This window comes from Neovison vison, chromosome X (assembly GCF_020171115.1).
Source record: "Neovison vison isolate M4711 chromosome X, ASM_NN_V1, whole genome shotgun sequence".
Lineage (NCBI taxonomy): Eukaryota > Metazoa > Chordata > Mammalia > Carnivora > Mustelidae > Neogale > Neogale vison.
This window is the reverse complement of record NC_058105.1, coordinates 131,295,138-131,306,934: the sequence shown is the minus strand read 5'-3', so window position 1 is coordinate 131,306,934 and position 11,797 is coordinate 131,295,138. Positions and strand designations below refer to the sequence as shown.

The 11,797-nt window shown below is 63.5% G+C and overlaps 1 protein-coding gene across 1 annotated transcript; it reads left to right on the top strand.

Moving 5' to 3' along the window:
• The first annotated feature begins 1,990 nt into the window (after nucleotides 1-1,990).
• On the top strand, nucleotides 1,991-11,587 carry SHOX (short stature homeobox). Its single transcript, XM_044235068.1, has 5 exons — nucleotides 1,991-2,267; nucleotides 5,599-5,807; nucleotides 9,622-9,679; nucleotides 9,785-9,873; nucleotides 11,342-11,587. The coding sequence occupies exons 1-5, from the start codon at nucleotides 1,991-1,993 to the stop codon at nucleotides 11,585-11,587; spliced, it is 879 nt and encodes a 292-aa protein (XP_044091003.1).
• Nucleotides 11,588-11,797: the final 210 nt, after the last annotated feature.

The following is an 11,797-nucleotide window of genomic DNA, read 5'->3' as shown; positions in this document are numbered from 1 at the left end:
CCCCGCGGCATGCATAATGCATGAGGGGCTCTTGGTAATTCCGTGTGATACCCGCGCGCCTCCGCTTTGATTAGAGGGCCGCGGTGACAAAGACCTGTTTGTTAAGTTGGGAGGGCTTCCTCGTCTTTCGCCTTTGAAGTCCGGAGGAGGCGGCGGCCTCGGAAACCGCCCCCAGCCCGACCCCGCAGCTCGCGGGGCAGAGCAGCCCGGGCCGGCGCGGAGAGGCAGCCGCGCAGAGCTCCGCGGCGAAGGATGGAGGGCGAGGCGACGGGAAGGACGGAGAGGGAAGGAAGGAGAGAAGGAGGGGAGGGACGGGAGAGAGCAAAAGGGGGGAGGGGGGAAGGAAGGAGGGAGGGAACGAAGGAAGGAAGGAAGGAAAAGGGAGGGAGGAAGGGCGGCGGGGAAGGAGCCGGTCTGCTCCTCCTCCTCTTCCCGTGTGGCGGGGAGGACACCCCCTGCCCCTCCGCAGACCGAGGCCCCTCCGGCCGAACCCCGAGTGACTGCACGCAGGCCCCACGATTTCCGGAGAAACCGTTCCCATCCCCTCCCGCCGGCGGAGACCGGTGCGGGGCTCCCGCGGCGCCGCGCTGCACGGAACGCGGGGTCCCGCCCAGGGTGGCCCCGGTTCTGGGCCCGGATTCACAAACGGTCCGAGCAGGCAGTGCCTCCGGAGCGCGCAGAACGAGGCCCTCCAAACCCCGCCAGCTCCCCCTTCGCCCGCAGCGCCGCCCTGAGCCGGGTCCGGACTCCCGCGGGAGTGAGGGAGGGGGAGACCGGGCGAGGTGACAGATAAAAGAGGGGGAAAGGGGGAGAAGTCAACTTTATTTGCAGACAGGATGGCAGGCTTGACTTCCGGTGTTGCCAACTGACTTCGTGGTGCCGTTGAGAAAGTGGGTCCTCCTCAGCCTTGGAAAGGGGGCGAGGGAAAGCGTGGCACAACCAGAAATACCTCGATTCCCCCCCCAAATAAATATCCTCGGCACCGAGTTCCCGGAAGGGCTGGGCAGGAGGCTGCCTCGGTCCCGCCGCGCGGACGCTAGCGCGTGCCCGAAGGACCGCCGCGTACAAACCAGGTCTCCCCGCCAGGCGCGGCTGTCTCCGAGTCCGCACCCCGCGCGCTCCGGGCGCACTCGGCCTCCCAGTCCCGGCCCTCCGCGGCGCCGGCTCCTCCGAGGTCTGCGAGCCGCTTTTCGCCGCCCCCGCCGCCGAGGTTCCGGCGTCCACGCTCGCGTACACGCGAGCCCCATTCCTTCCCCTTTCGGGGTCCTCGAGCCGTTTACCGGTGCCTCTGTGCGCACCGGCTGCCAACCGCTCGCTCCGCGGGCCGCGCCGGCGGGTCCGGCCGGTCATCCAACCGCATCTCCGAGTCGCAGCCGATTCTCCTCTGTGGATCGCGCGTCCCCGGCGCCCGGGGTCCCCTCGGCGTGTCTCCGCAGTGCCGCGCGCGCGGACGCGTCCTGCGGGGACAGGTTCCCCGACTCGGGCCTGCGGGGCTCCAGGCTGTGCCGGCCGGCGAGGACCTCCTCACCATCGATAAGCTCCTTGAGTTCGGTTTCCTCCAGGCATTGAGGGAATGCGGGTACCTGTGTGGGGCTCCGCCGCCCGCGCCCGCTCGCGCGCGCGCGCGCTCTCCCCCTCTCCCTTCCAAAAATTGGATCTTTACCTCTCCACACCAAGGTGCACAGACGCCAAACAGTGATGAAATGAAAAGAAAGCCAATTGCCGGACTGGAGGTGGGGGAGAGATAGCGTCTCTGCGTGCGCCCGCCGCCGAGCCGGGAGCCGTAATTGCTGAAGACAGGGAGCGCGGGGGGTTGGGCGGACGCGGCCTTGTATAAATAGTGAGATCTCAAATTGAAAGGCATAAATAACAGCGGGAGGCATCTACCCTCGCACGGACCGTCCTCTCCGCGCGGGGAGGCGTGCGGACCTCAGCCCCGCTCCCAGCCAGCGCCGCCGAGCCCCGCGGACCCCGCAGCCCCCGCGCAGCCATGGAGGAACTCACGGCTTTTGTATCCAAATCTTTTGACCAGAAAAGCAAGGAGAGCAGCGGCGGCGGCGGCGGCGGCGGCGGCAAGAAGGATTCGATCACGTACAGGGAAGTTTTGGAGAGCGGACTGGCGCGCTCCCGGGAGCTGGGGAGCTCGGAATCCAGCCTCCAGGACATTACGGAAGGCAGTGGCCACTGTTCGGTGCATCTGTTTAAGGACCACGTGGACAACGACAAGGACAAGCTGAAAGAGTTCGGCGCGGGGAGGGCTGCGGAAGGTAAGCTCGCCGGACGCCGCTCCGGGGCCCTCCCGGGGACGGCGTCTCCTCGCCGCCGAGCCCGCCCGCCTGCCCCTCGCTCCGCGCGCGGGGAGGCCCCGGGCGCCGCGGCTCGCTCAGAATTCCACCCCAAACTCTGAATTCACAGCCACGCTCGGACGGAAAGGCCCCGGGCAACCCGCCGCCAGTCTTGGCGTAAGAAAGAAAGGAAAATGCGGACACTGGACAGGAGGCGAGGGAAGCCGAAAATGGGCAGGGGCTGGGGACAAGTGCTGCCTGAGGAACGGCTTCTCCCCGCCGTTGGCGCCCGGCGTCGCAGCGGGAACTTCCCCGGGTTGGGGTCCGTCGGGCGGATGAGCCTGAAAGGAGGGATCCGCTGTAGGGGCCGCTGGGTACGTCCCTGTCGGCCGCCCAGCCGTCCTCGAGGCTACTCCCCAGCGCGCACGAGGAGAGATCCACGCGCATCTCTCCCGGCGCCCACCGCCTCCTGGCGTCGCGAGCATTTGAAAGGGGCAGGCGTGGAGGACGCGCGGGCCGGTGGTCCCGGGGCGAACGCGCGCAGTCGCCTCTCCTGCCTGGTGAACGCTCTCCGCGCTGTTTCCTCTTAAAAACTTTCCCCTTGAACCTCGAGGCTTGATCTGAGCCGACGCGGGCCTCTAAATTAAAACCACTCCCGCGCCCGCAGGTGGCCAGGGTCTGGACGCGAAGTGAAGGCCCCGGGCAGTTGGGGGGGGTGCGCAGGCGGCCTCCGGACCCCAGGCTGTCAGAGCACAGCCGGCTCTGGTGCGGAGGGGCCTCCTTCTTTTCTGCTTCTCCGGATAAGGTCGCCTACGTTCGCCCTGTTGCTGAGTCGGGGGATACGGAAGGTTTATGGGGGCTCTCCCAGCTGGGCAGGGGTGGTCCCAACCCTGGGGTCTCAGACCAAACAGGGCAACCAGCAGCGGTCAATCAGAGGCCTAAAATGGGCTGGATTTCTTGGGGGTGGGGGGCACAGTTTGAATTTGGTCGAACGGCTCGTTTTCATTACAAAGAGGAAATACAGAGCCCCGCCATTCACCTCCGAGGGCTCTGTTCCACACGGTGTGTGCTGGTCCTGCTACAACTACACCTCCCCCCGGGGCAGACAGCTCCCCTGACCCAGGAAGCGCATGCCTCCTGCTCTTGGGGACCCTATACTCGGGGTCTCCGAGGGGCAGAGTCCTAGGCCATGGCCTTGAAAGGGTGCCGATGACCTAGATGTCTTTACGAGGCCTTGACCCGTGGAAGCAGCACGCTGTCAGAGTCTTACAGATCAGCCCCTGACCGCTGGCCACCCAGGTGGCTGGGACTGAGCTGCCTTACCTCAGGGTTCCCCCACCCCCGGGCACTGCCGGTCACCCCTAGCTCTATCATTTACAGAGTTTGCTTTAAACAAGACGCAGCTGTTGCCTGGGTGAGATCCCGGGCCTACACGGGACTTGAGAGGCTGTTGGCACCCAGGGCTGACCTCCATGGTTCCCGGCCGGTTCCCCCTCCTCCTTTCTAGAGGTCGGGTCCCTCCTTGTCCCCTCCGGGCCTCCTTTACACCCCGATTGCCGAGGCAGCGGACCCCAGAAAAGGGGGCCTCGGAAAGAGAGCGGAGTACAGGCAGGGCCTTTCAAGAAGGAGCGAGCAGAAGGGGGTTTCTTTCCTACCAGCTGTACTGTTCCCCCTGGGCCGGGTGCACAGACCCCTGGCCGGGCTCACCCCAGGTGCCTTTGCAAAACGGGAGCGAGATGAAAGTCTGGGAGACCTTGGGGTTCCAGAAGAAACCCGGAGGTCTTGGGCTCCTGCGCCGCGGGTCCCGCCTTCCCGAGCATGGGAGTCTGTGCCTGTGCCGCCGGTTCTTAAGGACTTTGAAGGCCGGCGTGTCAGCTGGGATCAGTCCCTGGGGTCAGACTTCAGAGACAGGGAGGAAGCAAGAGTGAGGGGCCGCCTCTAGGACAGGATTTGCGACTGGGAAAGAAACGCGGTGTTTCTGGCAACGCGGTGCTTTCAGGGGGTGGAAGGGGATTTAAAAATCCAGGCTGGGGTCAAGAGCCCAGCGGTCAGGAGTCTTGATGGAGAGGCAGAGTCAGGCTGGGGCTTCTGCTGTCCAGCTCCGGGATCCTGGTTGCGGGGAGGAGGGGAGTGGGACGCCCGTCTCCCCACAGCCCGTTTCGGTCTTTCCCTCTTGGTAAGTTTCTGGGCTGGGGAATGGAGCGGCCTTCTCTGCTTCAGGAGCGGGGGCTGTGCGGGCAGATTCCGCCAAAGGCCAGCCTCTTCTTGACACCCGGGGACGTCCGTTTAGGGCACGGAGATGCTCTCTGCCGGTGTCCAGCAAGTTCTGCTGGAGAGAAAGCCCCCGGGAGACGCAGGCGGCCCGGCACCCACCTGCCAGCCACGGGTTGGGAGGACTGCCTTTTATTTTTAAATTTCTGAACTTGGGGAGGCCCTGCGTTTCCTAGAAGAGGGAAGGGGAGGTTTCTGAGTTAGAATCAAAATGCTCGGATGCTCGAGCCCCCAGTCACCTCCCCCCAGCAAATACAGATGCAAATACCGTTTTTTTTTTGGGGGGGGGGGGACTGAGAAAGTACCACCGTTGGGGTCCCGGTGGGGTGTGTGTGTCACCGCGTGTGCATATATGTGAAGCAGAGGACAGTGAGAGACGGCCAGCAGGAGGACCCTGCTCTCCCAGGCACCCCCGGGCCCCACGCTGTGCATAGGGCAGGAGTTTTGGTCGCATGCTCTGAAAAAGAGACCCGGGTAGGGGCCTCGCGCGCGCTGAGCTCCACAGCCTCAGGGAGGGAGGCTCCGACCCGCCTGGCAGGGCCTGTGTCCTGCGGCCCAGCAACCCAGGAGCAGCGGGGTTTCCGAGCCTGCACCCCAGGCTGGCCCGGGCCTGCCCCGCACCCTTCGCGGGACCCACACTCCGGCTCCTCTGCCCAAACTTCTTGGACTTAAAATAACCCTTAACATCCCAGTCCCGAGAGGCAGGGGGTCAGGCTATGTCAACCTGTCAAGAGGCAAAATTAAGGAAACCGTGGCGAGATGAGCGTCAGAAACCCGGGGCCGCCCATGCCCGAGTTGTAAGCAAAGACGTGCGTTCCCCCTCGTTCCCCTCCAGTCCGCGTTATCGGCTTGACGCTGCCCCGCGCTCGGGGCGCCTCGGCGGCTGGGGCCCGGTCCTCCGCTCGCTCACACTTGGATGTCAGCCGCGTGGCGCAGAAGCCTGCGCCGCGGGCCTCCTCCTCCCGCGCGCGGCCCGCGGGGACCGGCAGGGCGCGCGGGGGAGCCGTGCGCGCTCAGCCCCGTGCGCTCCGCCCGCCCGCAGGTATGTACGAGTGCAAGGAAAAGCGCGAGGACGTGAAGTCCGAGGACGAGGACGGCCAGACGAAGCTGAAGCAGCGGCGCAGCCGCACCAACTTCACGCTGGAGCAGCTCAACGAGCTGGAGCGGCTCTTCGACGAGACCCACTACCCCGACGCCTTCATGCGCGAGGAGCTCAGCCAGCGCCTGGGGCTCTCGGAGGCGCGCGTGCAGGTAGGAGCGCGCGGCCCGGCCCCGCCACCCGGGCCTCGCCGGGTGCCCGGGGCGCGCCGGCTCGGCCCGGGCTGCAGGCCTTTCTCGGGCGGCCCTCGCCGGCGGGTCGCACGGTTCCTGCGAAGGGCGAGGCCCCTGCGCGTCGAGGTGGTCGGGCACTGGGATGTCTCTTCACCTCTCTCCACCGTTCCTGTTCGCCTCCTCCTCCCTTCCGAGGCGAGGCTCGAGGCCCCCTCCCTCCCGCTCCACGGGGAGGAGAGGCGAGGGGCGAGGTGGGGGGAGTCGCGCACACGGGGCCTGTTGATGAGCTCGGCGGCTGCCCGCGCGGGGCCGGATTAGCCCGGGCGTGGGGGGGGAGCGCGGGGCGGGGGGCGCGGGCGCATGAATTCATGAGGTCCCATCTGCCGGGCCGCTGTCTGCGGGGGCCCTGGGCGTGTCCAGCACGTGCGCGGAGGGGACGCTCTGGCAAGCCCTTCCCGGACATTAGCAACGTTGAGTTAAATTGATTAATGCATTTATGGGGGTGGGTGGCAGAGACTCGCTTCGTCCGCGGGAAATGCAGACCCCACCTGGGAGGTCGGGCCTGGAGCTCCCCGGCCGTCCTTCTTCAAGGCTCTGAGCAGGACAGCAGCGCCAGGGAGAGCCAGGGAAAGCGGGTCAGCCTCTCGGGTCTCTGGGGACCGGTTTTAAATAAACGGAATTAATATTGCCAAGCGGGGAGGGGTCCGCGTGAACAGCACAGCGCCCTGAAAGCCCCGAGTTTCCCGTTTCTTACAAGACCAACACAGTCCAACACCAAGACACACCCCCCCCCCGCGCTGACTTGCAAAATGAAAACACAAACGAGTTTTGCAGATACTGTGTTACAGAATCTTTCATTTGAAAAAAAAAAATTTTTAATTTTATTTTTATTTTTTTTGGATCCGAGCCCCCCTTGCAGCTTCCCATGTGGCTGCAGCAAATAATAGGTTTTCGTAGATTGAAATGCAACATCCCGCAGCCATTTCCAGCTCCGGTCCCCAGAGCCGGCAGACGGAGAGCCTCCCTACAAGACCGGACCCACGTGTGGGTGCAGAGTAGGTCTGGACTGCCTCGTCTCTGTGGGTCCAGGCCGTTGGGACCTCTGTGGCCACCCCCCCGGCAAAGAGCAGCGGCCCTCGCTGCTGCTCAGGGTGTCTTTTTTCACCGGCCACCCTTCTCGGGGAAGACAGATGACGCTGCCCCGTATAAATTAATGAAAAGATTAAACTTTCGCTGAAGGGGACATCAACTTTTATGTCATCTTCCTGGTGTCTCTTGGCCTGGGTTCTGTAATATCTCCCAGGCCTTGATGTACTGTTTCTATAAAAATAAATTACTTCTAATTTAATTGTCCACTATTTCTTTCGGTAGTCTATTACCGAGGAACACCTTAGCACGAGGGACGGAGTGGCAGGAAATTGGTTCTTGGGTGCTTTGCGGACCTTGAGAAGCCTTAAAACATCAAGGGAGGGCGGGGGGAGAGGGGCGACATGCGTGGCGATCCGTGCAGAGGTGCATTAAAATTTAACGACTGTAAATAATCATAAAAACAAACACGGGGATCGAACAGAAGGAATCATTTCCTGGTGGCCACGGGGAAAAGCGTCGCGGGGTGAAGGGGAGGCAGACGGGCTCATAAAAATCAATTAGTGAAAACGAATGGGTCATCCCGCAGACGGCGCAGGTCTTGGGGGGGTGGGTCGCGGCGAGCGCAGGGGGCCCGAAATGGGACTGGGGGCGTGATTCCCCGTCTCCGAAGGGTTCGGTAATCCTGTTCGGTACAGCCTGTCCCGGGTTGTTAAAGGATAGAGTTTCAATTTAGTGTGGAAATTTGCTGTAAATAAATTGGGGATCCTACGGAAGCTGGTCCTTATTAACCTTTTATTTTTAGTGTCGCTGTGGCACCTCGTATCCCACAGCTGTCAGGGTTATAATGGAAAGTTATGAGACCACAGTGAGGGGCAGGAGGTAATTTAATTACAACAAATATCTTCGGGTTTATGGCGCAGAGCTAAATTAAATGTCATTATTCACTGTCTGTAATGGAAATCAAAAAGAAATCAGATTACACCATTTGTGAAAGAAATCAGTGACTAGCCCTTAATGAAGATATAAGCCCTAAACCAGTGTACTGTACTTTACTTAGCATACTCAGGACTAATTGGAATTGATCGTGAATCACCCCAAGACTGATTTATTATCGCTTCGCGCGCGGGCTAATGCATCACTTTTCTTCATAATCGCACCCTCCCCCCCTCAGAGCCCCCCACCCCTCACTACCCACCCGGCCAGGAAAGCCAGCTTCGCCTTCCGGATTTACAGACGATTCTGTTTTTGAAAGTGTCCGCACTGGGGGCAGAGCTTGCCCGGGCCTCGGTCTCCTGAGTGCCCGGAGGAGAGGGAGGGCTTGCGGCCGGGTCCAGTGCAAACAGGGGTGCTCCTGGGGTGGGGGAGAGTCGGACGCGGAGGCTCCTTGTGGAGATGGGGAGAGGAGGGATGTCAGCGCAGGCTTTTCAGATGCGAGGAAAGGTTTGCGGACCTTGGGGTGCGGAGCGAGGGTGACCCGTACGGGGAAAACTTTTCACGGGAACGTGCTGAAACTTTTCCGAGCTCCCTGTAGCCTGTCCACATGAGCTTCTGGAAAGCCAGTTCTCAAGGGTGGGTGGGCGATAGCCCAGACTTGGACAAAAACCCTCCTCTTAAGGGTCTGGAGAGGAAAACTTAAGGTTTCTAATCTGCCGGGTGTGCAGAGGATCCTCCCCGCGGGCAGTGGGGGTCGGGAAGCAGCCACCCTCTCTGCTTGCAGCCGCGGGAGCTCAGGCACCCAGCTACCCGGGCAGAGTGGCCCGAGGGAAGGGTTTCTTGGTGCTAATTACCCTGCGTGGTCACTGACTGCCATCGCGGCTGTGAGGGTCAGTGGGAGCGGCCACAAAGCTTCCGGAGGAGAAAGCCTTGGGAAAAACTCAGTGGCTGAGAATACGGAGCGAGGGGCTCGGCATTTCATCAGGCACAGCCCGAGGGACCCTGTGCTCAAGGACCAGAGCTGTCTGGAGGAGAGGGGGAGCTCTTGAGCGTGGGGAGCGAGAAGGAAGCTTTTTGGGGGGGACCCTGTGCACCCAGATTTTGACAGCACACCTGTGCGTCTCGCTGCACGGAGGAGGATCCCACTAATATCCTTTCTCCAAGAGTTAGGTGTTTTGTTTTGTTTTGTTTTGTTTTGTTTTGTTTTGTGTAGAGAGGCTGGTGCCGGAAATTATGGGGTTGCCCCCATTTTATGCATCCAGGACGTTTATGACTTCTTAATATTAAACGGGACCTTCCTGGCTTCCAAGGAGAATATGGAAGTTTCTGGACTCAGGGTGTCGCCAGTTTGGGGGAGGGAGGCCGCTTTTGAAGCTCCTTGTCAGGCCGTGCACCCCCTTCCTTGGTGGCTAAGGTCTGCCAGGGGGAAGGTCAGGCTGTCCTGGGGCTGGCGGAGTGGAGGAGGGAATACCCACCCCGATCGTGGAAACTTCTCGAATCCGCCCGCTGTGGCAGCACCGAGGCCTTAGGGTTACCAGGCAGGGCCCAGAAGGGAGTTTGGGAACGCCCAGCTGTAGGGCTGGGTTGGGAGAGGAGAGGGCGCGGGAGAGGGCTCTATTGCGCCCTGAGAGGCACCGGGCCTCTGTGCCCTGTCGGCGTGGGACCTGCGCGCGCCCCCCGCGCCTCGTCTACCCCGGTGCCGGCGAGAAGCCCCAGCTTCAGAGGCCTTCGGGCTCACGGGGCTGCGCGCGTCTGTCTGCTCTGTCCTCAGGTCTGGTTCCAGAACCGAAGAGCCAAGTGCCGCAAGCAGGAGAACCAGATGCATAAAGGTGGGTGGTGCCCAGGCTGGCGGCGGACGTGGGGGGCGCGCGCGGAGGCCTCCTGGGCGCGCGCAAGACCCCGGTTGTCTTCATGGCTCCTTTCTTCCCTTGCAGGCGTTATCCTGGGCACCGCCAGCCACCTGGACGCCTGCAGGGTGGCGCCCTACGTCAACATGGGCGCCCTGCGAATGCCTTTCCAACAGGTAGCCCGTTTTTCTTCCTTCTGAGCGGCGCGCGGGGCCCCGCCACCTCCCCGCCTCCCTGGCGTCCGGCCTCCCCCGGCTGCTCCCGCCCCCGCGGAAGAAAGGCTGCCGCCTTTACAAGGCGGCATTTATAGACCCGTTGGCACGTATTAAAATCACGCTGTAAAACTCCAAGGCTCACCTTTGGGAGGGCCAGGGTAGAAACCCAAACACGATTTTACAAAAATCAGAGTGAAAAAAAAAAAAAAAAATCTCACCCACCCAGGCTTCCTGCTTGGGGGCGGAGGGGCGCGATTGTTCGCAGTTGGGTGTGAGGTCCTGTGTGTGTACCGAACCCCAACTTGCCTCCCCCATGGCCTCGAGGGGGGCTGTCTGGGCCCAGGCTGTAGCCGAGTCTGGCTCCCCACCTCCCAGCTGGGCTCCTGGGGCTCAGGGTCTGGGGATCCCAGCGGGCAAGAGCTGTTCTCCCTGGACAGGAGTGGCTAGGGTGCCCGAAGGCCCCAGGGGCTGCGTTCGGCTTGGGACCAGCTATGGTGGGTAGTGGAAGCTGCGCGGGGCAGGCGCCGGCCCTCAGGGTGAGAGCGCAGAGCCCACGCGCTCCCTGCCTCGCCCCAGCGCCCCAGCGCACGACCCTGGGGTGCGCCCCTTGGCGATCCAAAGTTGGGGGGGGTGGAGCACAGATGCTGGGGCGAGCAGGGCTACTCTGGGACTAGTGGAGGCGTGGCCACTCCCCACCTCCCTCAACGCCCCCCTCCCCACGGAGCTGTTTTGCTCCAAGGACCAGGCTTGGGTTTATATTTGGATCTGTGTTTGCTGGGGGCCCCTGCGGGTCAGCTAGGGAGTGGGTGGTGGGCGGCGTCAGCACTAGACACCTGAGACTTGGAGCGGGTGCTGGAGCCCGGGGGCTGTCCGACTCAAGGTGCCCAAACCCGGAAGGACTCCAGGGCATGCGCGGGGTCCCTGGAGTCTGGCCTCGGCAGCCCCCTCCGCCAGCCGCCTCCACGCCGTCTTCCGCCCCTGCTGCACTCCTTCCCCCGGGGCGGGGCGGCCTCCCCGCACCATAGAACGGCCCCCCGACTTGGGGTCAGCCATGGGGTCCCGCCAGAATTAGGCCCTTGGAACACGGACAGTCGGTCGGTCGTGCTTCTCACGGGTTCGAGAGGATGTGTGACGGGGGTCCAGAGCCCGGCTCAGGGACACTCCACAGGGTCAGAGACATTGAGGCTTTCGCGAGGAGGGGATGCCGGCGAGGACAGGGATGTGGGCGCCCCAGGGGCCGGCGGGTGCTCGAGATGCTGAGATCCTCCAGAGCAGTCAGAGGCCCCCGCGTTCGCACGTGTCCAGAAGACAGTCCGACTCCCCCGGCTGGGGGGCATGGTCCCTGGGTGTGGGAAGGGGGCTCCCCAAGGCCCGTCGGGGCGGGAACGGCCCGTCCGCAGCCGGCCTAACTGCCCGGTCTGCCCCGCAGGTCCAGGCGCAGCTGCAGCTGGAAGGCGTGGCGCACGCGCATCCGCACCTACACCCGCACCTGGCGGCGCACGCGCCCTACCTGATGTTCCCGCCGCCGCCCTTCGGGCTGCCCATCGCGTCGCTGGCCGAGTCCGCCTCGGCCGCTGCTGTCGTGGCCGCCGCGGCCAAAAGCAACAGCAAGAACTCCAGCATCGCCGACCTGCGGCTCAAGGCGCGTAAGCACGCCGAGGCCTTGGGGCTCTGACCCGCCGCCAGCCCCGCGCCCAGCCCCGGCCCCACGACCCCGCCCGCGCTGCGTCCTGCACTCGACCCCTCTGCGCCCCCAGACGGCCGCACGGAAGCCCCGGAGCGAGGGCGCGGGCCCTGGCGCAGCGGCCTCCTTGCCTGGGGCAGCACCGGCCCCCCACTGGTCCGGGGCGGGGGGGCCTTCCGGCACCTCACGACCCCGCGAGAC

What these genes read in the sequence shown, in the direction of transcription:
- SHOX (XM_044235068.1), top strand. Translation starts at nt 1,991, where the DNA reads ATGGAGGAACTCACGGCTTTTGTATCCAAATCTTTTGACCAGAAAAGC. An exon ending in GGAGAACCAGATGCATAAAG is followed by an intron (nt 9,680 to 9,784) that starts GTGGGTGGTGCC and finishes CTTCCCTTGCAG; the next exon opens with GCGTTATCCTGGGCACCGCC. An exon ending in TGCGAATGCCTTTCCAACAG is followed by an intron (nt 9,874 to 11,341) that starts GTAGCCCGTTTT and finishes TCTGCCCCGCAG; the next exon opens with GTCCAGGCGCAGCTGCAGCT.